The sequence below is a fragment of the Bemisia tabaci genome, chromosome 8 (assembly GCF_918797505.1).
Source record: "Bemisia tabaci chromosome 8, PGI_BMITA_v3".
NCBI lineage: Eukaryota > Metazoa > Arthropoda > Insecta > Hemiptera > Aleyrodidae > Bemisia > Bemisia tabaci.
In genome coordinates, this window is record NC_092800.1 from 23,993,460 (window position 1) to 24,020,753 (window position 27,294).

At 35.2% G+C, this 27,294-nt stretch overlaps 1 protein-coding gene across 1 annotated transcript; it reads left to right on the forward strand.

Annotated features, from left to right (window-relative positions):
• Positions 1-615: 615 nt before the first annotated feature.
• Positions 616-25,850, forward strand: FANCI (Fanconi anemia complementation group I). The gene is made up of 25 exons (XM_019044844.2): positions 616-904; positions 2,055-2,165; positions 2,920-3,095; positions 3,793-3,960; positions 4,381-4,613; positions 5,855-6,057; positions 6,709-6,845; positions 7,617-7,840; positions 8,520-8,721; positions 10,125-10,251; positions 11,658-11,790; positions 12,596-12,756; positions 13,793-13,945; positions 14,856-15,050; positions 15,951-16,111; positions 17,069-17,224; positions 17,864-18,018; positions 19,046-19,251; positions 20,055-20,225; positions 21,072-21,264; positions 21,993-22,209; positions 22,666-22,738; positions 23,400-23,522; positions 23,974-24,078; positions 25,109-25,850. Exons 1-25 carry the CDS (start codon positions 797-799, stop codon positions 25,229-25,231), a joined length of 4,014 nt encoding a protein of 1,337 aa, XP_018900389.2. The 5' UTR covers positions 616-796; the 3' UTR covers positions 25,232-25,850.
• Positions 25,851-27,294: the final 1,444 nt, after the last annotated feature.

Sequence of the window (27,294 nt, forward strand, 5' to 3'; positions counted from 1 at the left end):
AAAATATGGAACTTGCACGTAGACGACAGAGACGTTCGGAGAACTTTATTAAAAGTTATTTTATTTCATAAAAATTAAAACCGCGGACCACGTGGATACACAAAACAAAACCAAAAAGGTGTTTGTTTTTAAAGATTGCCAAATTGCGCAACTTGGTTCAAATTGCTGTATTTTACTAATTATTCCTTCTTTCGAACAGAAGGAATTTTAACGGCAAATTCTGAACCAGACGCTTTGATTGGTCCAGAGCGGTTCATTCCATTAATTCCGAGTTGAACCAAAATAAGCGGGAATTTCAAATAATTCCGGATATCCTGTTCAACCAATCGTTTCCGTTTCCGGTACAGTGTTGCCACTTGAACCCAACAAATAAAACTGACAACACTGTTTACCGGAAACGGAAACAATATGGTAAGCAGGATATCCGGAATTATTTGAAATTCCCGCTTGTTTTGGTTCAACTCGAAATTAATGGAATGAACCGCTCTGGACCAATCAAAGCGTCTGGTTCGGAATTTGCCGTTAAAATTCCTTTTGTTCGAATACAGGAATAATTGGAAAAATGAAAAATAATTCGCGGGAAAGCGGGAGCAAATGAATTTTTTAAGGTTAGATTTACTTGTAGTTTCTTCAACTAAACATGAAATGATTGAGATTGAAGTGTCAAGACAAGAGTTCAAATGAAACTGTGAGAAAAAGTGCCAGATTTTTTTTTATCAGTTTTCCTTCCCGTGAATACCTTTTTGCATTTTTATTTTAGTTACTGGTTGTCATTCACTGATTGACTCTGTTCGAAATGGAAGGCACCATTGAAACTTTGCGGAAACTTGGACAGCTTCGCTTGAAGAGTGACCAAGATTTGAAAGCTCTCCAAAGTTTTGTGGAGAATGAAAACTTCAAGAATGTAAGTTTCTCTTAAAGTTTTAAAAACAGTTGATAGTTTACATCATGTTATGAGTAGCATCAGTCAAATCTGTTGAAAGGGAGAATGTTGTGGTCTCCAGAATCTTTCATCTTGCTCTTTATTACTTACGTTATCCTCAAGCTCGGCATTAATCTATTGGCTGTCATCCTGCTTCTCTGCCAATGTTTCTTCGTTAGTGAGTGATTATTAAGGGTGGACCCTAGAATCTCTAATTCTGTGGGTGCCTTTAGTTATAGATATTGTGGTCAACCACCCGCTTAATCTGCCAATGCCTGGCTCCATTTCCATGTGGGTTATTTTTGACATCTAATTGCCACGGAGAGCATACAGAATGTGGTGGCAAGTGGGGGATGTACATCTCTCTGTCACAGCAAGCAATCGAATGGTGTTGGCTGAGCCCAAAGAAGGATAGGAAAAAGTATTGACTCACAAGTCCTAAAGGAAGAAGCTGAGCACTGAATATTTACAAGTATCCTTTGCTTCGACTATTTCCTGTGATTTGCCCTCAATACTCCGTAAATACTTTTGCAGATAGGTATCATGTTGTCGTCTAAAGTATCTTGATCCACCTGATGAATGTACCTACATTATAAAAATCCATTTGCATGGTGGTGGAATCATCCCTGTCAAACTTCGAAAATTCTAGGATAAATTGTAGTCAGCAACTTTCATGCAACTTTGAAGGAGGTGTGGTGGACGCCTGCATATCACAGTAGGCGCTTCACCATGAAAATTCAGAGGATAATTCGTCATGTAATATTAAGGAGCACAAGAGCAATTTTAAGTACTATTGTACTTATGCTCCTCCTCACAACTTTTGCATCATAACTTTAGTTTTGTTTGTAGTAGGTTTACTTACCTATGTCATTGTATCTTTTTTTCTTTATTCGCTTCTTCATAATTCGCAGATTTTGTCAAATCATTCCTTCACCTTTTTCATCTAATGCAGGGGTTTGGAGTTCTTGTCGCAAGAAATGAATGACTTGTCATAAAAATCCCTGTGTGTACAGCGATGGTGTCATACGTATTCTCAGTGTTACTCTGATGTGATTTTTTGTCTTCAACAAGCACCTCTCAGGTTCATGAGAACTTGCTCATTATTTATTTTTGCAATACTCTTCTTTTTCAGATCACTCTGCTTGTCAAGAGTACCATGAACGGTCCCGATGGATCGCTGTTATTAAGTTACATTTTATGCGGGCTCTCAGATAAAAAAGAATCTGAGGAAAAACGATTCAAGGTAAGATTATTATCATCATTCTTTCAAGAAAAATTTTGAAGAAGCTTAATTCGATGGGGTGAACTCTGTTGCTTTTTTTCCTCAATAGACTTGAGAGTTTTTAATATTCATGTATCGGTAATCCTGAGCTTTAGGTTTGAACCTTAACGCCGATTTGCTACTCACTCAGCATTTCAAATTCAGGATTTTATTGACCATTAAAATGCAGGAAGCTCAATTTAATAAGAAAAATCATGATAAACATAGAGACTTCCGAAGGAAAACTCCGTCATAAGCCACAAAATTCTGGCATTTACAGTATTTGAAGGAAGACAAAAATTTTGATCTTCCGTTGCTTGGAAGGCTTCATGACAAAGATTCCATAAATTACAATCTTCCTTCACTCATGAAACAATTCTGTTACTAAAAGCAATCTTGCCTCCAATGTATTATTTTTATCGCCTACTATTGCATCTGAGCTGACATAGCTCCTTTATCCTTTCAATGACAATCATCAGTACATCCTCCTATTTTTTCAGCTAACTTGAGGTGCTTGCCTCCAATGTATTATTTTTATCGCCTACTATTGCATCTGAGCTGACATAGCTCCTTTATCCTTTCAATGACAATCATCAGTACATCCTCCTATTTTTTCAGCTAACTTGAGGTGCTTGCCTCCAATGTATTATTTTTATCGCCTACTATTGCATCTGAGCTGACATAGCTCCTTTATCCTTTCAATGACAATCATCAGTACATCCTCCTATTTTTTCAGCTAACTGAGGTGCTACTCAATGAATTTCACTCCAATGAGCAGTCCACCAAAACAACCACACTAATAGTGAATCTCCTCGCCCAGGAAATCAAAAAATTTTCCTTCACCTATTTGTCAAAGTTATCTGACATATGTGTTGAAAATATTCGTGCAGCCAAAGATAAACCATGCACCAGGTAAGAATCTCTCAATAGTGTAATTACCTACAGGATGTTCCAGAATTTAAGAGGTGATCTCAGAGGTGAAGGCAACATTTTTTTGTCCTTACCTCATGTGTTCAAACATGAAACCCCGTCAAGCTACATTAATGTAAGGTTGCAAAGTACCTAACCGTTCCATAATTTTATTTCTGCATTTTTTTGAAAATTAAAAAAAATACAGTGTTGAAATTGTTATTTTCCAAACCAGTATTACATAACTTTTGCTAGAGTTTGAATATTATTGGTAACAAAACCTGCATCTTTTTTCAGACCTGTTTGGCCTTTTAGTCGAAATCTCTGTACATTCAATGTGAAAATTGGACGTATTTCTGCCAAACGGAACTATTTGTATTATGACGTGAACCCTGTTATGCATCTATTCTTATGGGTCTCAGGGCGCATTTTTTAATGCACATAGTTCCATTTGGCAGGAATAAGTCCAATTGGAATGAAGATTTTCAATTTTCTTTACCTTTTAAGGCCCTCAAGCCTATAAATAGAAGAAGTAAAGAGAACAATTTTTCTGTCTACAATTTCAGAACCAAGTTCTCACAACCTCCCCGTTTTCAATTCCTACCTTCATATTTTTAACACTTGGAAGTTGGAACGGGCTAAAATTTACAATTTTTTATGTGTACTTGAATCATCACACCATTCTCTTTTAAAATTTCAGTTGGCGAGAACTTCTTCCAAAAATATTGAATGTTTTGAATGAAAAACGAATTGTCGTTTATGATGGTATTGAAATGTCTGGCGCAGAGTATAAAGGACAGATCATCAATACTATTTGCACCAGTCGTTTGGATCACTCAATTATTACACCTTTGACTTCAATGTTCAAGTAAGTATGCTTCGTTCAATGGCTATCTTTGTGACATATAAATATCCAGAGTGCCTCGTCATTCAAATTTGGATCTGTTTCCAGATACTGCTACTTTTATACTAGATAAAGTGCTTCAACAACAATGAGTCACGTATTGGGAGGAAAAAATGAGTCTGCACCGCAGACACAAGACTGTAAGATGTCACTTTTCTTTTTTAGTCTCTACTCCTGCTGGTTTAGGATTGAGACGCAAACCGGGGTTTGTTGCTACCCGAAACTAGCAGATTTGGGATGCACAAAAGTTAGGTAATGCGAATCGACTTAACTACCTCGTGTCTCCCTCGCAAACCATTTTTTTCCGTGTAAAGAAGGGACATAATGGACTTCTATTTTCGTGATGTTTACTTATCAATAGTTATTTATTTTTACTCAATCTAGTGAGATTGTGTTGACACAAGAAGAGCATGAAAAAGTGGTCAAGAAGTTATGCAGCTTAATGGAAAAAGTTCCAAGTTGCCAAGAACTGCCTCCACTCGTCAACCAACTGTTGCAACTATGCAGGGATCAGCACAGTATCATTGTATTCCTCGGTTTAAGAACTTACTTCGCCAAGAAGCTTCACAACAAAGCAGAAGAGATGCTCGATGATAGTATGGATGCCATCACAGCGGGTAAGATTTTTTTCAGACATTCCATTTCATTTCAAGGGAGAATGCCTCCAGAAACAGAAAATCATGTGGAACACAGAGTTGCCACAGTCAGGGAATACCAAGAAAATGCAAAATGCTAGGAAGTTTTAGGAAGTCAAGGAAAACCTGGAAACATGGGGGAAAATGACCAAAGTGTCTGAAAAAAATAAAGGCATCTTTATTTGCTCTCTAGAATAGGTTTGACGTCATGAACAACAAAGTTCGCCCAAAATTTATTGAAAATTCGGTCTTTTTAACCATCTGGCAAATCTTCATCATGAAAATTTCATCAAAATGTTTTAGGAAAATTAGGAAAATTTCAGGGAACTTCATTTTCTCAATTTTGTGGCAACTCCGAATAAGTCTCTTGTCCAGAACCAAAATTCTAATGTTTAGAATTTTTGTTTTATCCAGTCATGCATATCAAGGCTGTTTTTGGATAAATTTTGCTCAGAATTACAATTGGCTCATTTTTTGTCAAAATTCTTTGAAGCTCTGTTAAATGAATTATGCATGATGTTCCATGGAATTAAGAAAACTACATCATAAAGCTTCATTTTTCAAGAGACCTAAAAAATGAAGACCTTAGGAAAGCTTTCAAATCAGGTTGGAAACTCAGTAGTTTCTGAGGATAAACGATTTTTTGTATCCTCTCGCACAAGTTAGAACTATCCTGAAAGACTACATCAACTTGATACATTTAAGCCAGACCCTTAAAACCTATCATAGGAAAAATTTCAAATGCTTTGGCTTGAAACAACACTTTTTTCGCTCAAAACTTCAAACCACTTTATTTTCACTAAAAACAGATTGTGGTTTGACAGACGAGTCGCTAAAACAGAGTGTTGGTGATCTTGCCAACTTGTGTTGCAATTCAGTATAAGACTGAAAATCTCAGTATAAAGGGTAAACGTTCATTCCAGCAAAATTTGGTTTGGGTTGATGTTTCAGGGTATCATTTGTGTCAAAATACTCCTGTTAATATTTGCATTTTTTGCAAAATTCAAACTTTTGCACTCCTGTTTTTTGTTTTTGGACATACTCACAGTCCATCCATTTTTCAATTAATAAACTAATAATCAAATTTTGTTATAAGTGGTGTCGAAATCCCAGTCTTGACTTTTGAGGCACACAGTTTGTCTCCCCATAGAAATTTCACAAATCTTGTTTTAAAATTAGCTGATTCCATCCTTTCATTCACCAAAATTTCATTTTGCTTGCAGAAACTGACACTGAGGCGGAATTATCTGCTGCTGAGAACACTATTCTCTACCATATCGAGGAAAGTGCAAAATTTTCCCGGAGCTCTGTAATGGATTTGGTTAAATTAGTGAAAGCCTCCTCTCATCTCCCTGACCTCATTTTCGATCCGTTCATTCTATCCATTCTTCTATCTGTATCGTGCATTGCTGCCTATGAAACGCAGGTAAGGCAATCTGTGCTTTTAGTAAAATTAAAATGACGATGAATTCAAATTTAACGGTTTAGTCCAGGATTTAGATTCGGGCAAAGAGTTTGATTCAAAATGCATCATTTTTAGCCTGCCTTTGAACTATCTTGAAATTCAGTATATTCATGCTTGATTTAAGATATCTTGTCTGATAAGTTCAGGTCTCCAAAACACTTTTGGAAGGGAGGTGCTCAAGGGGGTTGGGGGGAGGGGGTGTCAGAGTTGAAACCCTTTTAACTCTATTTATTTTGAATGGAAAAAGATTACACCTGATTTGAGCTAAAACTGTCCAAAATTATGCATTAGGTGTCCAAAAAATGAAATTCTGTTGCAATTTGGCAGCAGGTTGCAGTACAGATTTTGCTGCCTAGGAGCTTTACTAGGAGCTGTTGAAAGCATGTCTGCCCAGTGACGAAGTTGTAGTTGAATTTGTATTGTTTTACGGAGATTCCTGAGGGAAATATATGGCAGAAACGGTCCTTTATCATGTATAATTTGGAAGACTGTAAATCAAATAAGTTTGAAAACAATATTCGTTTCAGTGAAGTAAAGCCTGAGAATGTCTGAGTCTTTTTTTTCTGACGTCTGTAGACACCCTTGTTTTCACCAATGTTTTTTTCATTCCAGGTTTTGGAAATGTTACAAAGTGCTGTCAGCTATTGTGTGACGGAAGAAAGCAAGAAAAACGACTCTGCATGGCTGTGCTCCATCGTAAAATCCAAGAGCACTATGGAATCTGTTTTAGTGCGCTTGACGAAGAGTCCGTAAGTAGTTCAACCATAGTTGATGTTCTTACCATTGAAAAATGTTTAATGGTAAACAATAGAAATTCTGTTGCCTTCAAGAGATACCTGCCTCTTGCAAAAACGCTGAATCGTTGTGCTCCTCGAAAATCTTGTCTCTTTTTTCACCGTACTACAATACAATTGGATACAATTGAAATTTGCAAAAAAAATGAAAATTTATATAGAATATTTACCCCTTCCATAGTAAACAAAGCCAGAACAATGTTAAAAGAGAAACATTTTCACCAGTTTCACATTATCCAAAAGATCCTGCAATTAATTATTTCATCAATTCTCGGAAACGTTCATTTTTCATTGCCTTGTGACCATTCTGTCTCTGTACATTCTGAAAGATTTAACCAAGGATTAAAAATATGTACTAAGTTAATCTTATCATTTTGAGTGATAAGTGAGAGGCTATTGAAGCTTTAAGTAGTGGAATGTTGACCTGATGTATTTTCCAAGCGAACTATCAAATCTTTTGTTACGCACCACAAAATAAACTGTTGGCACCAATCTTATTATCTCCCCAAGTCCGATGGCATTTTTCCGATTGGCAAATTTTGTGTGACTTCTGATCATCAATGTCAAATGAGAAAATCATCTTTCAAAGGCAGCCAACGCTTTAATTTCAAGTATTCAGAAGTCATTTAATTATTTTTGAACAAGCCAACTTTTGATTTAGAAAATGAAATGCGAGCCCCAAGGTTTCAAGTATGGAATCTATTTTGTTTTCTCTTTTTTCGTTAGCGTCTGTGAGCATCAAAAGGTTTTGAAAGGTCTCCTGAATTTGAGTATCAACCTTCTGAGCATAGGCGGTGTAAAAGGTCGTGAAGAAATCACGGAGAAGATATGGCGACTAGGAAGACATGTGTTTGTTTCCTTAGTAAAAACTCACACACATATCGCTCGATCTGCTTTGAAAACTTTATGCGACCGTATAATCACAGGAAATTCATTAACGCAATTCACAGGTGAGTTTTGCCATATTTTCTGCAGATAATTTAAACAGATTTTTCGTATTTTCTTTATTACCGCTCAGGCTGTTGCCTGATGAACTTGTAATAATTACCATCAACTTAAATATTGCAGAATTTTTTTTGCTCTGGGCTAGCGTGAGATTCATAATTTGCTTGTGTAACATCAAGGTTAGGACAATTTTCTTGAATCCACATTTATTTTTTCTTCCTCTAAAGTAAATTTGGGTCGCGGACCTGCAAAAGTGTTCATGTAGCAATCTCATCACTAATGGCAAAAATTTGTAACCCAAGTACGAGTAATTTACCTGGAGGTTTTCATAATCTATACTACGTTCAGTGCTTATTTTTCATCTATATCACCTATTATTTGTTTTTTATTTACCTACTTATTATGTAATCTGAGTAATAACACTTTATTTTTCTAATTTTTCATTTTTGTTGTTTTGTTTTTTTCTACCTTTTTTTAGTATTCAAAGAAAATTAGACCAAAGAAAATACCAGAATTTAGTCTAATCTATCCTGGGTATTGCACGCAGAGCATATGCCTTTGAAAGCCACTGAGTTATCAACTTCTTAGAAAGATAAACCACCCAATGCGTCCAACATAGATGCACAAGTATTCATGAATTTTGATGTAATTTTGAAATTAATTTTTTTTAAAATATTTTTTCAGAGTGTTTAGCATCTTTGTGCCATTCCTGCTCAATGCTAATGGTCGAGAACGAAAACGAATTAGTTGGAATGCTGGAATTTTTAAGTCAACTCCCAAGTTCATTAGCTCAGCGTATCGTCACTGCCCTAGTACCATTGATACAAATATCAACAAGATTGAGAGACTATCTTATTCTAGTTCTTCGCAAAGCCTTATTTTCTCGGTAAGGTGGTAACAAAATTTATCATACAGTTCATATTCAAAGACTAGAATTTAAATAAGAAAAAATAAGCAAACATTAATACTGCAAGGAAGTCGTGTTCTTTTGTCAGACAGCCTTGAAGTATGTGAAGCGATTAAATTTCTTTCTGGATAATGAAAGAATTTCAGTGGTGTAGAAAACCTGGAAAGTCAGGAAATTTTGCGAGTAGTGTGTTGGCTCAGCAACTTGAGCCAGTGCCATTCAAGAGAACAGGTCAACAAGGAATGGATTAAACCCATACGCAACATGTATTCTCTTTAAAATTTCGTGAAAAGAATAAATGACACTACAAGAAGTCCAAAAATTAACTCCTAAAGAACATTGGTTTCATGGCAAAAATAAAAGTGATTACAACTAATTTTGTTCATTTGATCTGTGTTACAAACACTTGTCAATATGTCATTCAGAAGTCAATTTTCGAGTTTCCTATTGTGTGAATTGTTTTCTACATAACATTGAGAAGAGAAAACATGTGATTCTTTTCTAGACAAGGCCTTGTGTAGTCGCTCATTGGGCACTAACTGGGCACAGATAATAAAAAAATCCTGACAATCATTAAATGGTGCAACACTGAAGATCCTCAATAAAGTACAAATTGAGTGTTACATGAAGGTGAAATAGGCTTATTCTCTTAGAAATAGCTTATTATCAAAATTTTCCTGAAATGACATTTTTATGGAGTTTTTCTAAAAGAAGTATGCACACAGTACTGAAAAAATTGAGCTGGCTAAATTTTGAGATGTTTTGTTAAGAAGTTCCTTTCAATCCTTTGGGTTAGAAGAGGTTTTAAAATCGAATTTTTTACTTTTCACTCTCGAAAAAGTCGGATCTGAAAAGTGTATATTTTGGCAATTTAATATGTGTTGTCTGTTGAACGAAGAAATGGCACCATTGCCGAGTCAGAGATCGGAGCTTTTTGTTCTGAATAGAACTGAGTTGACGCGTACATCCATCGTCCGTCTAATTGCCCCGGCTAGCACAAGATGAGGTTAAAGGAGCTCCTTCCTCGATCACCTACATTTCCACACTTGACAAGACATGTAAAACTGCTGGAAAATGCACTTTTCAGACCTGATTTTCAAGACCATGATGTTACAAGGTCTTCATACTCCGGAAATCGTAAGGAATATCATGGCAAAAATCTCAAAATATAGCCAGTGCTGAATCTCTTGGTTTTGGGTGCATAGTCGTTTATTTTAAAGCCTGCCATGAATGCCTAATCGACTTGGACAGTTGCAAATGTGAAAATAACAGTTTTGATGATGAAGTCTCAATCACAACTATGTTCTATTGGAACTGTTCCATTTTGTATAAGTATTTTCTCTCCATATTCCTTTCATTCTTAAATGTTATGAATTTTCTAGTGAAATTGAAACAAGGAAAACAGCTGTGATAGGATTTTTGCAGCTTCTAAAGCATCTGAAAATTAGGGGCCTTACTGCATTGAGTCAGGGCAGTATGCAGAATAGTGGTCCAAGTGTTTTTAGCCAGGTAAGATTGATCTCTTTTTGTGCCCTGTTTTGTTGGTTACTCTCACTCAAGACCAGTCCATTCAGGTCGGTCGTTCCTGTTGACGATTTTTAAGATCCCACTGGTGGTGGGAAGTTTAAATTCAACTCATTTACTATGGAGGAGGCCAATTCCGATGTCACATTGAGCTCCATTGACTTTTCAAAAAAAGAACTTCTGGAAGTTCTGGAACAAGTTTGCCACAGTCAGGAAATACGGGAAAACCGGGAAATGTTAGGGAAAAATTCTTAAGTTACTTTTATTTGCCTCCTAGAATGGATTTGATGTTTTGGACAACAAATCAAAGGTGTAAGTCGGCAATCACATAACTCGGTTTGTGACGTCGCAGACTTCCTATCATACTTTATTTTTTAAATGGAAAACTACTCAACGGCAATTCTTTAAAACTGCCGTGATTTTTCTTCTCTGTGCAAAGAAAATTCTGCAAAAAGTTCAAGGAATGATGTCAATTTATTTTCCCTTAAAAAATAACTGAGAGGCGGAGATTTTCAGACACCGCAAAGGAGATTTGTGGTAGCGGACTTACACTGTCGAAATGCCTGAGAACTATCTACAATTATATCGTTTTAACCATCTGGCATGTTTTTAATGGGTCAGTTGCTCTAGTCACAGAATCGTGTTTTGATGCTTGATTCTTGGAGAGGAGCTAAGAATAATAAGAGCCATCCAAACCGCAACTTTCTCTGTTCACTATTAACCGAGATATCACCCTTTGAAAAGTCGGGTATTTGACGTCATCCACCGCAGTAGTGACACCCTTGGTTTCTTCCTTCTTTGTTCGATCAGTGATGCAGAGGGTGCAACGTAAAACTTTAAAGACATTAAACATAAACAAACATAAGAAACAGACGGATTTGTGCTTCGAGGATCTTTCTTATCAGGAAATAACGCACTTAACGCAGAGAGATTAGGCGGTCAGTTGGTTCACCACAGTCTGTTTGTGTTTAATGTCGTTTAAGTTTTGCGCTGCGCCCTTTGCACCACTAACCGAACAAAAGAGGAAGAAAACATGGGTGTCACTGCCGCGGTGGATGACGTCAAAAACCCGACTCTTCCAAGGGCGATATCTGGGTTAATATTGAACGTAGAAAGTTGCGGTTTAGACAGCTCTTATTATTTTTAGCTAATATGCAAGAATCAAGCATCATAACACAATTCTGTGACCAGCTCAACTGACCCATTGTCAGGGAATTTAAAAGAATGTATCAGGGAAAATCATCCTCTAAATTCTGTGGTAACCCTGCAGACGCAGAGAAAGAGCTTTTGCTGCACCCATTGTGATAATTTTCAATTGCTTCTGGTGCAACTGGTTTTTTCCTTAGTTATTTACTCAGCAGTTGCTTTGATATTTTTGTTTATATTTCCAGGTTTATCTGGATGTTCACACTCAGCATGCTCCAAGTTCGAATAATAGCTCAGAAGCCATTTGTCTTGAAGTACTCGGTGTCTTGAAGAAATGCTTCTCTCAACAAGCTGTCGTGAAACTCTCTTTGTATCAAGGTGAATATACCAAACTTATTTTATTATAAGCGTTATAATTTTTTTGTAGTAGGTCAAAATATTTGTATAATAAATATATATATATTTTTTTTTAAAAAAAAGTCTGAAAAGGCTAAAAGGCTGTAGGGTTCTTACAGTCCTCTCCTCTCAATGCTTAAACTTGCTTGAGTCTCACGTTTAGGGTTGAAGACTTTCAAAATTACGAACCAAGCATCTTTTTGCTTTTGAGCATATGAGTGGTGACTGTATTTTGGAGAGTGGAGCATTAATTTCTGATACTCTACGGACCATCTATTCTATATTTGGAGAGCTTTTTTTCCTCTTTTTTTGGAGAAAATATAATCTATCTGACAACAATTTAAGTTGGATAAATGAAAATTTCCTAATAGAACATAAGATGACTAATTGTACTCTTGTACAACTTCAGCGAATGTTGTAACATAAATTTTACAAATGTGATATTCATTTTTTGAAAATCGTATGTATTTTTAGTCAGAAGATTTGTCAGGCCAGTCGAAAACTTTATGATGTATAAAAAAGTCTGATGACTTGCCATCAAGATTCTCGGTTCCAGAAGTAAGAGAATCATCAATTTGCCTGGAAAAATTCCAGCTATGTTTTTTTCAGAGCAGATCCTTGCCTCATAAAGATCTTGCAGTACTTAAAATAATTTTCAGTAACTTTCATTATTTGTATTTATATTCAAATGTAAGACACCTGGCATGTTCACCAGCATGTTTTATTTTTGTGGTAGCATCTGTTTTTTGATGTATGACTAATTTTTGTGGCATCAATCTTGCGGCAGGTCTATCCGTTGCCATTGCGAACAATCCTGAATTGTGTGAAAGCGTTCTAGAGTTGCTGTTGGATCATTTCAGTACTTATTATGAGTCAGATGAAAATATCCTGCTTCCTATTTCTCTAGACAAAGTTGTTGTTATCCATGGGGCCAGTGCGACTCTCATCGTAAGTCACATCCTCAAAATTTTTTCATCAGCTTCATAGTCTCTGTAGTTCCCTATTTCATGTTCTCATTTTTGTGTAATTTATGATTTTCAGCTCCACTAACCCTGCCGTGCTAAGGAAGAACGATGTATGCTCCATCGAATTTTGCTGAATTCCCTCTTGGAAAATATTTATTTTTAAGGAAAATCATGAATATTTTTCCTTGAAGTTTTCAGACACCTTAGATCAAAGTATGAGCAAAATTCTCTGAAAAATCGGGAGATAAAATGTGTGAAAATTCTCTCAAAAACTCGTGACTTCTTTGAGGAAATTTGGCAACGTCTGAAGGCCGTTACGGCGTTTTTTCTTTAGCACAGCAGAACTGTTGACAGGATTTCAAATGGTCCAGAAAATCTCGAAAAAGGAAAATCAAGGGATTTTGTGGGTAGTGCGTTGACCCAAGAACTTTAGCCGGCACCATTTGAGACAATAAAAAAATGTCTTTAATGCCTGTTTCCTTAATTTGAATCTCTAGAAGTGGAGATTTAATCCTCAGTTTGGTAAAAGTCTGCGTAATTCAAAGAAAGGTGGAGGTTTTAACCGGAGGTGAGGGAAAGTCAGAGAAACGTTAGTTTGGAGTCTAGGGAGGGGAAGGTGAAAAAGTCAGGGAAAGTTAGGGCATTGGAAAATGAAGAAATTAGTGAGACCCTGTAATAATGAATTCTTAATTTTCTGTGTCATCTACCGTAATGATGTAAAATGAAGCATCCATTTATTTTTTAACTCCATAGGAGAGCAGATTTTATTTTTTGCAGCATGGCCAAAGGGCATTTTTTCAGTAACGACGTAAAATTGATTGCAAAGGGATAATGATTCATTTGGTTCCATTTGCTGGTTTTTCACAAATGAGAAGACAAGAAATGAACTGAAAAATTAGTTTCGGTCTGCAAATTTTCGTTCAAAACCATGTTTAATAATTTTTCCTTTGTTTCTGTAACAATTTGGTGTTGCGTTTGTGAACCTTAGTATCTAATATTTTTTGTTGTTGTTTTGACAGGAACCAGTTGGAGAATTATTACTTTTGTTGGTTCAAGTTACAAGAAAAGCTAATCAAATGAATGACGAGGGTAGCAGTGCTCAGAAGTGCTCAGAAATATTGGACTCCCTCGTCAATCGGTTTAATTCTTGTGAGCTGGAACATTTTCAACTGGTAAGTGCCCTTCCATAGCCGAGGAAACATAGTTAAGTTTCAAAGGTCTTATTGAGAATGGTTTAGTTTCATCTTTTTTTTAAAAATTAATTTTCTGAAAATACAGAGACAGGGTGGCCAGTGACCGAAAAAGTCTGGAAATGCAAATCGACCTAGAAAAATCAGGGAATTTTTTGTGGAGCTGAGTGAAATGTTAAAATCGGGTCCGCAACGGGCCAGCTGATTGCGTTGTTGTGCCAACGAGCCAACTGGGTGACGCTCTCAAGCGGTCCAAAAAGTCGGGAAATTTCGCTAAAAGTCAGGGTTAAGTCAGGGAATGATAAAATAAAATTTTGCCAGCCACTCTGCTGAGAGAACAAAGTTTCGAAGAATGTTTCCAGATTTTTTAACCTTAAATGGCAGGAAACCCTCCTTTGATAATGCTAATAATGGGACCCGTTTGAAAGTGTATTTTTAGTGGCTCTTACGACGCAGCCAGACAAAAAAAAATGGCGTTTACTAAAATCAGCTTCAGGCAAGTTTACTTTTGATTGGTCGGATTTGTAATAGTTTTTTCTCCCCCTAAAAATGCTACTTTGAACTTTTTAATGAACTCATTGGTTTTTCTATGCAATTTTTCGTAAGAAAAAAATCATACTGCAACCCTGTAAAAATTCCTTTCCACTGCTGCTTCGTTTGTAGCCAACTTTGTTAGAAGCTTCTCTGATAATCTGGAAGAGCATGTGATACAGCAGTAGACTAGCTTTTTGAAATAGCATCGGTAATATCGTGAGTTTAGAATCAACGCACTTTTTTTATTTTATTTGAAAATTATCGAACAATTAGGATGCAGAGTGCGTTGTTCCCCTTAAAAATCTCAGTTTCGGAATTTAAACATGTTGACAGCGTAAAAATATTTTAATGATTTCAGGACGATAACACTGATTTATTTGACATAATGCCAGATAGTTTGAAACGACAAGAAGAAGTTACGCAGATTCTCGGTTGCCATGAGGCTCTTATGAGTTACATCATTGGTCGTTTGAAGGACAATCCAGAAGAAGAAGATGTGGTGAAATTGTGCAGTTTACTCAAAGGCTACAACCGTATCGTTGATTATGTTAAAGTAAGTAAGCTTTCAGCCTGCTTTGCTCTTTCTATTCCAGTACTTTTTTGTCGCTTATCTTGTTATCTTCAACCCAGAGCTGTGCGAACAGTGAATTTTGAAAACAAAGAAAATTTTATTTTCTATTATTGGTGAATGTGAATACAAATAATTTAAAACTATGTAAATATTCATGTATTATTGAAACTTCATAAATAGTGCAGCATGTACAAGTTTTTCCAAATCATCAACATTTATTTTTTTATCTTTTGCGTTTCCCATGGGAAATTCGCTTGATCAATAAAATTAACAGTCTTTATGAAAGAAATGAAAATGATTGGGATGATGGAAATGATTTTTGTTTTTTGATTAGTGTATAGTATGCACTCTTTCTCTGCAATGAATCTGCAAATGACCAACAAAAATGTTGCTTCAGAGAAATTATTTTATAACAACAGGGTGTCTACAAGTCCGGAAATAGAACTGATTTTTTAAGGGCGGTCCAGAAGAACTGAAAAAGTGCGGAAATTCTGCAAAAATGTCTGGAATTTTTTAATTTTTTGGTCATTTTTGTTGCAATTAGAGAGAGAAATTCACATTTTTGAAATTTTTAGGATTTCACCTAATGAAGGTACTGAAAAAGTACTGAATTTTTCTGTTGAAGGGGGTACTGAATTTCTTGGGAATGTACTGAAAAAGCACTGTGAAAGTACTGATTTTTGACCAGCCTGTTTCAGTTGACACCCTGAACAAGCTGTAATAATTACTTATAAAGTGCAAAGGTCAGGCAAATCTTTCGTCAAAGAAACTTTTTTTGTTGTAACTAGTAACATTATAATAAGAGAGTATTGTATTTTGATTGATGTTTTTTAATTTAAAAATTCTAAATCTCTAAGAACTGCTATTATCTGTTCCTTGCAGAGATCCAATAAGCCTGGCAAAAAAAAAGATGGCGAGAAAGGTGGCCGGAAAAAAAAGGTAGATAAGGAAGGAGGCGTAGAGGTTAAAATCAAACCATTCAAATGCCCACCATCAATTCTAACACTCAGCACTTGCTCAAAATTGCTCTCGCTGTTGTATAAGTAAGTTTTATGCCAGTAACAACAAATCTTCAAAGCAAATGGTTGCTCTTTTTTGTATGAAAAGTCCTCATCTTGAAGCTAATTGGGTACCAGTAGTCGCTTTCTCGAAAGTTACAACCAGTGTTATGGCATCTGCTGTCTTATTGAATTGCTATTTAATTCCTCTGTACCCATTTGGTTACTTCTTGGCTCCTGCATGTCCTAATTTGTTGTCTTTGGCATGGAGGAATGTATTTCAATCGCATTGTTTCAGTGTTTCTGACTAAGATTTTATCATTAGATGATATATAGAAGAGATGGCACACAAATTCGCCTGAAATTTCCCGTGATTTTTCTGTACATTAGTAAGAAAAGACACTAAAATATTCAGACATACTGCGATGGTTCTCCCATGAACTTATAAATATCAATATTCATACAAATATGACTGAAGCAGTGCAGACAATATGCATTCCTGAGTACGAGGGACAACTAATCGTCTGCTAGTGTAGGTGCAGCCATTCTTTCCTAGATGTGGCTGTGCAATCGGTTCCCTCTACTTGAATGATAAAGGGCGCAGCTAAGCAATGAGGTTTGGTTAGAGGTCTCACCTGAATCACTCGCAACAACCTATTAATTTGACTTTTAGCACCTTCTCCTCCCTCAACATCTTCCCAAACTTTTATGAACTCATGACTTAGAGTACTTGGGAAAGGTATTACCTAAATATTTGGACTGCATTTTGCAGTGTGGGAACTACAATATCTGGGTCATTTTAGGAACAACGTATGTACCATTAGTTTCCCTCTGCACTTAATTTTCTTACAAATGAGCCAGAAATTGTAGTTTTCAATTCTGAAGTGCGGTCCATTTATAAACGGATCATCTACCAATCGGCTTTTTTTCGCTTGTTTCGTCACAATTTTTTTTTCAAATTTTCAATTGAAAATTGAATGTATAACTGATTTTGGGTTTCAGGAAAAATTCAGACCCGGAAAATGAAGCAATCACTTCAATAAGATCAAAAAAACCTCTCCATGTATATGCAATGCAGAGCACCCTAGATGCCATCCAGCGGATGAAAACAGAAAGCAAATCTAGAACCTACTTTAAACAGTTCTGTGAAATTGCTAAGTAAGTTTCCACTTGCACCATTTTCACCATGTTTCTGCTTAGTAGAGCTTTGGTAAAAAACTAACTACATTCCCGACAAAGTTTTTCTCCCCAGAACTGATGCTTTCATTCTTATATTTTTTTTACCTTTTTTAGCCTGGTTGAAATCAGTTGGAATATTTGGAGCTCATTTTCCAGTTTACACCTAATTGTTTAGTTTTTAGAAAAAAGGCTGCTATTATAGAAAGATAACGTAAAATAAAAAAAATATTGTAATGTTCAGAGCTACAGTAAAATCTCAATTTATTGGATTTCAATGGACTGACAAATCGATCCTTTAAATCACTGAATCTGTTAATTCGAATCGGATTAAAGCCCTTGAAAAGATGAGAAAATTGATCCGTTAAGTCGCGATCTGATAAATTGAAGTCTCACTGTAAATAAAAAGCCATAGATTCATTACAGATAGCTTGACAACATTTCATTGCACCCATTGCTTGACTTGGCAAACTATCGGCAAAGCTGCAAACAGAGCATTCTGAGTCACTGAAAAATCAGAAATTTATGGGGTCCTATCTACTCTTTTGATGAGGCATTTTGTAACCTTAACGACACTAATCCATTTTTTTCTTGCATTTAACTTCAAATCCTCATTTTCAGATTATTATTCAAGCATTGTCTGTCATCCTGGGACGAGTTGATCGAAATCAGTGATGTTGGCACTGCTGCTATGTGTTTGGAATGTTGGTCAGAAATCGTAACCATCGTCACTACGAATCATTTGAACATTTTCTCGCAGTTCTTAACCGAAGCAGGTACTTAATATTATATCATTATACAAACAAATTCATTACCATTAACTGACACTCCACAAAAAAGGTGCTTCAAAGCGTGAGAAGTTGATTTGAACAATGAATCAGTTGACAGTGCTACTTCTAAATTTGTAAGCCACTGTCTACAGAAAAACCGATTTTAGTCCTGAAAAACTGAGTTGATGGTAGTATCTCATAGAGGAGTGTCTTACAAAGATTTTAATCTAAAAACTTCAAATCAAACAGGCATTTTGGCGGTTTGAATTTTGCACCTGTGAAAAAAGTACATACCCAGTTTTAGGGACAAACCAACAGTGAAACTACAGAAACATGTACCACAGTTTGCAATGTTGCAAACTATCTGTCAACTTTATTTTTCAAATGAGAAAATTCTCAACGCCATTCCTTGGAAACTTCCTTGTTTTTCCGTCTCTGTGTGAAAATTCCAAGCAACAGCGCTGGTTCATTCTCTTTTGATAAAATAAAATGAAAGCAGAGATTTTTAAGCACTGCTGAAGAGATACACGTTCCTGCAGTTTCACTTTTGAAATCATTTAAACCTTCAATGTTGTTTGTTTAGGGCTTAATATCATTTTTAATTAAACTGTAAAATTACGTCCCTTATTAGAACAAAATAGAATGGAAATACCCATGATTCATTTTTTATGCAAATATGCTAACGCCAAAATTTTTACCTTGCGATACCTGTGAGTCCGGCAGTGAAACAATTTTGGTGTTGAACAGGTTCTGTAATGAGCTGGTCCTCTTACATGCATTTCTTGTAGAAAATTCATGAAAGGGAAGGAAATTTACACTCTGGTTCGGTGCCCACTGTGAGCAGGGTTTGTAGCGAGGTATCAATAAATACAATTTACGTACCATGCACAAGAACAGTGGTGGAGGTGGCACAGGTGGTTTGTAATCCCTTTTGGTGATAATATTTCATGAAATGCCATGAGTGACTTTGTATCCTACTCATTATTTGTCACAAAATTCAACTAATCTCTAATCTACAATGCTGTGTTTCTAGTTGATGTTAGTCGAGGCAATGATTACAATGTTCAACTCATTATGATCCTGAAATGTTACAAGGAGATTCTCCGCTTCATAATCAGACAGCAAGATTCAGATGATGAAGATGATGATGTTGAGATCAAGAAATTGGAGCAAACAGTTGTCTCTGCTCTTTCCATACTGACGAATCATTTCTTGTCTGTGCACCCAGACACTGAACAAGTAATTTATTTAATCATGGTTTTTTGTATTTTTATTAAGTTGCCATTCTCAATACGAAGAGGATCCCAGAGCAAACTCGAGCAAACTTCGCCCTGGCTGCCAGTTCTATAGTAATGCACTGCTGTGCTAAGGAAGAACGCCGTATGAGCCTTCAGTCGTTGCCAAATTTTTTTTAACACAACACAAATTTTTTGGAAATTCGCAAGTGCTCTCTCTTCAATTTTCCACAAAACTTTGTTCGTACTTCTATCTTAAGTGTCAGAAAATTTCTAGGGAAAACACCCGTAACTTTCTTTAAAAACAAATGTTTTTTAGAGGAAAATTTGGCAATATTTGAATTCTTGTACGGCCGTTTTTATTAGCACGGAATGTTACCAGAAAGTAAAAACTGTTATTGATGTACTACACCAAATTTCAGTGCTTCAAATCCACGCAACAAAATTTTATAGCTGTTCTCCTAAAGTGTGTATTTCTTGTCTCATTTTTCTAGTGAACTTTTCACTCCGCACGTTTCATGCTACGTAGTCTCTCAGTGTAAATGAAATCCATGGACAGCAGATGGCTATGAATTTTTGCTTAAATACAAGCAAGAACCTCTCAATTAATTGCAAAGGTTAAGCCCACCAGAAATAGTTTTTTATCTACACTAAATAGGTTTAATTTTCTCCTCATTGGTATTTTTTTGTATGAAACATCATTTATTTATTTATTTATTCACTTCTGAATTGAATTATTGTGAGTTTCGACAAAAGAAAGAAAAAAAAGTCGCAAGTAATCACTTACTTTAATTTCTCTGAATTCAGGCTTTAGAGTGGGCAACTGAGTTTGCAGAGAATAACACACTAAGTGTAATCACAGACGCCAAGCAATTCATCCATGTTTTAATGCGATTGTACAATAAGTGCAAGACTGAAACATTGCTGTATGATAATTTTGCGACACAGTTCAACACCCTGTTTGGTACAATCAACGAAGTAAGTTAAGCATTTTACTCTTCCCCAATTTATTCAAATTGACTGGTGAAACCCATTTCATGTGCCTTTAAAATACTTTTTTGCGCTGTTTCAAATTATCAAATGACAGTGATGCCAGTGACTGAAAAAACTTGGAAACAGATTTGCCAGAAAATTTTTTAAGACCAGATGAAATCGGTGGATTATCTAGCAATCTCAGACAATTTTCAAAATTTTAAATTTTTTGACAGGGATGCTGGATAGAAAATTACGGAATATTAGAATGTAATTGGTTGCAGATACTTTTTTTTGCCCTCTGTTGGGAGAAAATAGCAACCTACGTTATCTCATCAATTTTAAAAGTCGAAATATTGACAGTAACAAAAAATCAGAATAGAAACTGTGTCTGCCGGATTTGTTAATCCAAAATATTTGCCACCAGAAAACCAAAGTTGGGTTAGTCAACTTTAGTCAAATAGGGCACTCAACTAATCTGAGTATGCTTCGCAATGGAAATTGCTTTTTTCTCCTTTTTCCCCCTCTTTATTTTTCTAAGTTTTCTAGCTCCGTGTATTTAAGGTTGAGGATTAAAAGTGTTAAGCAAGCTCTAGTCATGTCCAAAACTGGTTTTATAAATAGACCGATACCGATCTAAGTTGCAAAAGCATACGTTAAGTTTGGAAGCTAATGTCATGATGAATGTGTTCTGCATGAAACTTAGGTGTGTTATAATGGTCTTTTGTTTGCCTTTTATATGCTGCTGATTCGTTTTATTACATGTTTAAACAATCTCTCTAATTTTTTAAACAGCTTAGAATGTATTACATTTACCATTTATCTCTTTTTTCTTCTTTTTTTTGATGGCAGGCTGAAGTTGAAACGATTAGAAAAGAATTCAAAATGATTACTGAGGGTAACATGCTCCTCATTTTGCCTCTACTCTGTGAGACTTTAATGAAACGAATTGAATATGTTGATGGTGTCATCGCGCTTTTGAAAGCCCATTTGGCTCTCTTACCCCATGCACCCATTACTATATCCACAATTGATTCTCAACCAAGTAAGTTCAATTTTTTCATTATCTAATTTGCTCCTGTTTGGTTTCTAGTAATTGCTGATTGTTTGTAAATTTTAATGTCCTGGTCCTTGGAGTTCCTTCAAGAAGATATTGATGGCCAGAATGCAAAACGGCGCGTCTCCGTTTATGTCCATAGGGAAACTAGTGCTATGTATGTTTTTTTAAACTGAGCTAAAAATTGTAGTTCCTAATTGCAAAATGAAGTCCAAATGTCTTAAAATAACAGAAAAATCGCATTTCAGAAAAAATAAACACCAAAACTGATTTGACTTGAGATCCCATGAAGCAAAAAATCTGAACAGGCTGTAGCCTGTAGCACATAGACTATTTATTAACAATTGTATGGTTATTTTACCATAATGGAACTCAGATTTAATCACAGTTTTTTTCTCTTTCTTAAATACAAACCTGCCATGAATAAGAACTTCTGACTATCAGATCATATTCATTTTGTCATCCAACTCTTGAATATTGAATAGCTATTAAATTTCAATTTATTGTTGTGAAGTTGTTATTTTTGATAACTTTCAACCACCATCTTCATACTCAGCAATGGAAGTTTGAGCACTCTTTATTCTCATCAAATTTACCTTTAAAAACTTTCCAGTGTCAGATGATCGGTTGAAAAAGGAAAAAAAAGATAAGCCAATTACTAGGACCTGTTTAGCAGCTAATGTGTTTTATTATAATTGATGTTTTCATTTTCTCAGGAGAAGAAGTTCTTAATATCCTAGAACGAGAGGTGTCTCATCAGCTGGCGATAATAGGTGTTGTCGCTCATTCACTTTCCACTGTCCAAGTTTCAAATGGACCCAATTCAGAAATTCTAGTCAAAATGCTCACACGTTACTATGCAGTCATCACTAGTCTAACTAAGCATTTTGTCACACGTGCCACACCTCAGAATCTGGTTCATCGTACTGCGAAGTATGATAATTTTCCAATTCTAATTATTTATAGCTTAACTCAATCTTCAAATCTCCATCGCATTGTTTCAAAATTTCTAATCAAATAATGTTAAATCAAAGTTTATTTTTTTCAGTTTGAGCGCCTAAAGGCCTTTCATTCATGAGGTTTTGAGTAGAGTAAATTTTTTCTAGTCAAAAAATCGCTAAGCCTTGAGAGAGTCAGTTCTGATTTGAAGTAAATATAGGTATTATTTTGGCATATCTGTAAATTCTTTGCATTTATGATAACTGTTAAGTTTCAACTCTTCAGGAAAATATAATTTTTGTTTTGAATTAGAAAAAATGAAAATGCAAGAGGGAAGAAAGCTCTCCCCTGAATTTTATTCAAACACCTTAATCTCTCTGTCATAAATCGTATTTCACAAAATTTCATCAAGTTATATTTTCTGACTTATTTGTGCCTCTTTTCTGCTAGATTTGAAAAATTAGTCAAACTCGCTGGATCGACTCTATCATCTCAAATAGGTGACCTCCTTCTCCATATTGAGGTAAGTTTTTTTACGTTCATCAAAGTTCATATCCGATACTCTCGGCTGTATTTTCCTCATTTGCTTGATTTCATAAATGATTGTAAGCAAGTCTATTTTACGAAAAGAGGGGATGAGAAGTCAGGAATCTAAAATTTCCTCTTTCTTCAATACCCATGTGTCCACCGTCCAACTGTTTTTGTGCAACCTAGTCTCATTATAGCTTGACCAATAACAGAAAATGCCTTTATTTCATCTCCTAAGTCAATGTAGAGATGTAACAGCATGAGTGTGTGTTATAAAATAATTTCAGGTCCTTTTTTCTGCAAGAGAAGTGTTATTTTCATATGTCAATCTTCCTACTGTCTAATTTTGGTGCATTAAGTTGGAATGCATCAAGATGATGGGTTCATCTTGAACGCCAGACAAGATACTGATGTCTTTCATCAGAAAGGAAAAAAACAGGGAGCATTGGTTTAATTAGCTAAAATAGTGTAGATAATAGATGTGATCATGGTGCAAGAAATTATTGCCTAAAATTTCACTGACAAACAGAAAATTTGTTAGATCAAGCAGTATCAACGGCGCAAAATTGAATGGTTCCTATTTGTCCCTTTTTTCTAACTGCATCCTTGTTATCTAGTAATTATTATTTATTGCTAATGTTTTTCTCTCATCTCAGGAATCAACAACCAATGCAAAACTGAAAAATGTTGCCAAGAAGCAAACCATTTTCATTCCTAAGCTGGTGGCTGAGCTTGAAAATTTTCAACAGTATGTCACTAACCTAAGCACCAAAAGCAAGGTAAACTTTTTTCCAGTTGAAATTTTTACTCTCATGAAGATGCATTGTCTAGTATCTTTCTCCTTTTGTGCAAAAACTTTCTCTTGTATCATTGTTTATCTATGGGTCTAGTCATTAACATGTCCGTTGTAAACACAACACAATAATTCGGCAAGTTTTACAGAAAGTTGACTTGACTACTCTAGTAGTATTGACCATTAAATTTGGACTTTGAAATTCCGTAAAATGTATTTACATTTGTCTGCAAGAATAACGGATTATTTGAAAATATTATCAGTTTCTTCTCCTGGAGTGTTTTGGATTTCGGACACTTCAAAATATAGGCAATAGATCAGCTCATTTTCATGAAAATGAAATTATCATGCAAGAATTTGGGAACTTCGTAATGAATCAAAGCACATAATTTTAACAATGTACTAATTCCTTGCATTGTTTTATTGTTCTAATTCAGGATACTGCCTTATCACTCAACTTGAAACTTACTGTTACCAGAGATTTTAGACTTAACGTCAAAAAGTGCCAAGAAGTTCTCAACCAACAAAATGAAGAGAATGAAGTAAGTCCCAGTTTTTTTTTAAAGCATCATATCACTTGACTGTCTCGCTCATTTTTACTCCAGTCTGCCTGTGCCACTTTCAAATGTTCACTCATAGTGACTTTCCTGAGAAATTCCACAACATCAATTAAAAAAGTTAAGAAAGCCAAGACCAAAAAGACTGAAAATAAGCAAAAACTACTTGCCTCTCTACCTCACTATCATTGAGAAATTATTTAATGCAAATTAATGGTGTAGAATTAAAAAGGGAGGCAAAAACTTTCCTTAAACCCAACGTTTTTAATCCATTTAATTGAGTTCCATTTAAGTTGAATTATCTTATGTGATAAATGAAACGACTTCAGAACATCATATCTTCCTTAATCATGTCAGGAATCATGATCAGGAAAATGAAACAGAGTGATTCAATAAAGATTTATTGGACTTAACAGAAGCACAATGGAAACTTTTTGTGGATGAAAGAAATCAATGGTAAAACTCCCAAACGACGTATATGGGTTTGCGACATTACCGACTTTCTGTCATACTATATTTTTTAAATGGAGAACTACTCAGCATCAATTCTTAAAAACTTCCGTAATTGTTCTTCTCTGTGCAAAGCAATTGTTGTAAAAACTTCTAGGAATGATGTAGATCTGTTCTCCTTTAAAAATATAAAATAGGAGCGGAGATTTTAAAACATTGCAGACGAAATACGCTTCGCTATCAAAATGCAGGACTGTTTTGAAAGAATTGAAATATTGTTGATTTTTTACAAATTTTGTTTCACAGCAACCTTGGCCAATATATAGACGTTAAAAACTCAATTCGCAGCTCTGCTTGTTCAGCTGTGTGTCAATTGATTAAAGTTTAAACTTTTCTTTCAAAATGTCACTTACCTTTCTAATTTATCGAAGGCTTCAATTTTTATAAAACGTATCTAGAACTTATTTTTTATACACAACTCAAATGCATCATCTTTACTTTAAGTTTCTAAGAATTTCTCTTCCAGAGTACGTAATATTATTTGTTCTTCTTTTCTTGATTTTAGGAAGATGATGTGTCAAACAATACCACAGCTTCTTCACAAGGGAACAGATCTAGAGTCCAGTCTCAGAATAAAGAAAATGATCCCTCTTCTCAGCGCCCCGCAAAAAGGAGAAAAACATCATAAATGTGTCATTAATTTTTCATCTGTCTTTCACTTTCAATGCCTTTTCAGGCGTCATTCTTCTTGATCAAGACTGTCAAATGGATTGCATTTTGTCAACGTTGCTAGGATTGTACAACTTAAATTCTTTGCAATGAAAACACTGAAATCATGCAAAAAATTAAAATTACAGAGGCAATTTTTGTCTTGAATGTATCTTGTTTAGATGATCAGTTCATATTTGCGAGGTAAAAATAGTTGCACAATCAAGGTACATTGGAATACTCTTTGTTTATTTTTGAAAAATTCAATCCAAATTGTACTATATTAGTGAACATACTTCTATTTTTTTTACCTTCCAACCCAAAGAAATCGTTCAAATTCAGAGTATTTCTAAAGCCAGCAAACAGAACTTGTTTTTGGATTCTATTCATTGTGATAACATTTCATACAACATTTCCAATTTTTGTAACAGTTTGAATCATTCCCTAATTTTTTGTATCCACAAACAATTTTTTATCAATTTGTAATACTACCATTCTAATGTATTAACTTTGTCTTATTTTTCGAGGTGCTTTAGAAGCTCACATATTTTTTAAGCTTTTTAACTATGAAAATAAATATTCTCATCAAACCTCTCTTATTATGTGTATAATTTTTTATTTACATTTTTCTCTTGCCAATCAACCTATGAGCAAAATTGAAGGGAATCTCTTTTGTAAAACTTAAACACTTTTTTCATGGCTTCAATTTTATAATTGTGTAAAGGTGAATCCAGGGCTTGTATATCAATAACATACCAATACATGACTAAGATGAGTTTCACCTGGGTGATTTCGATAAAATAGGATGGTCAGAAGGTCAATCAACAGTAAGACCTTAATTTATCAGATGGCAATTTAAGGGGTTTTGCGTTTTATCGGATTGATTCGCCAGTGCTGTGATACATAATAAATCGAGGTCTTACAGTATATCTGACGAGTGTTTGATCAAATTTTTCAATTTTATCAAGCAGTTTTATTGTCATAGATCCGTACAATTTTTTCGGCCATGCTTTTGACTTTATTTTTGGCCTAGGTAACTTCAAAAATCATATACACTTGAAATATAAGTCTATCACCTGACGATCCAATTTTTTGAAAAAAAAAAAACCCAAGTCAAAATTGCAAGTGGTTGTGTATCAAAGTCACAGCTGTGATTTACCATAAGTGCATACTTACTTAACTTTGGTGAAAGCGAAAAAGCTTGGATACCAGTGTTCGAAACTCGCCTTTGAGTTTCAGGAGCTATGTGGCGCATCAAGCTTGATTTTTAGGGGCCATCGAAGACTTTTAAGGGGCCAAATTTACTTTTTGTCTAAAAATCACGGCGCATTTAGTGAAAAGTTAGACGTAAGATGTTTTAGTTACAGACTGTTAACTGTAACTTGGGGGACATTTCGTAAAATCACCAAACAGAGAAATTGGGATTTGTTTTTGGAGGGAGTAGGGGCAATTTATAGGGCTGGGCCTCATTGTTGGCGCGTCGGCGCCTGTGAGTTTCGAATGCTGTTGGCTACCCTAGGCAAGGTTGCAATTTTTTATGATAAATTAAATTATGAAATTTCAATCATAATATTTCATAATACTTAAAAAAAATAAGAGATGTTGAAAAATATTTCTTGACATTAAGTGAAAGAGATATGGTCTTTGCTTGATGTTTTTAGTGCGTGTTGCATACTCCTGCCTGACACTATAATTCACATTTTTCTCTTTTTTTCACAACTTGGAGAATTTTCATGGAATATTTCATGGAAATGTCCAGTCTTTCACATTTTTTATCTCACTTGTGCAACCCAAGCCCCAGGAATTGACTTTCGCGGGTAAAATTCGTATAATCCATTTCATCCAAGTAAGTAACATTGAAACAAAACAACTGATTTTTTTGTTTTCTTGAAGTCGTTATTTTTCATTTATATTATTCCTCTATCCCGCAAAAATGTAGCCAAATGCCTTAAAATACAACATTTGAGGTTTAAAATCACACGCAAGGTAACTGAAAATCCATTAACGATAACGAATATAAATTAATATTAGCTCTTTTGATCT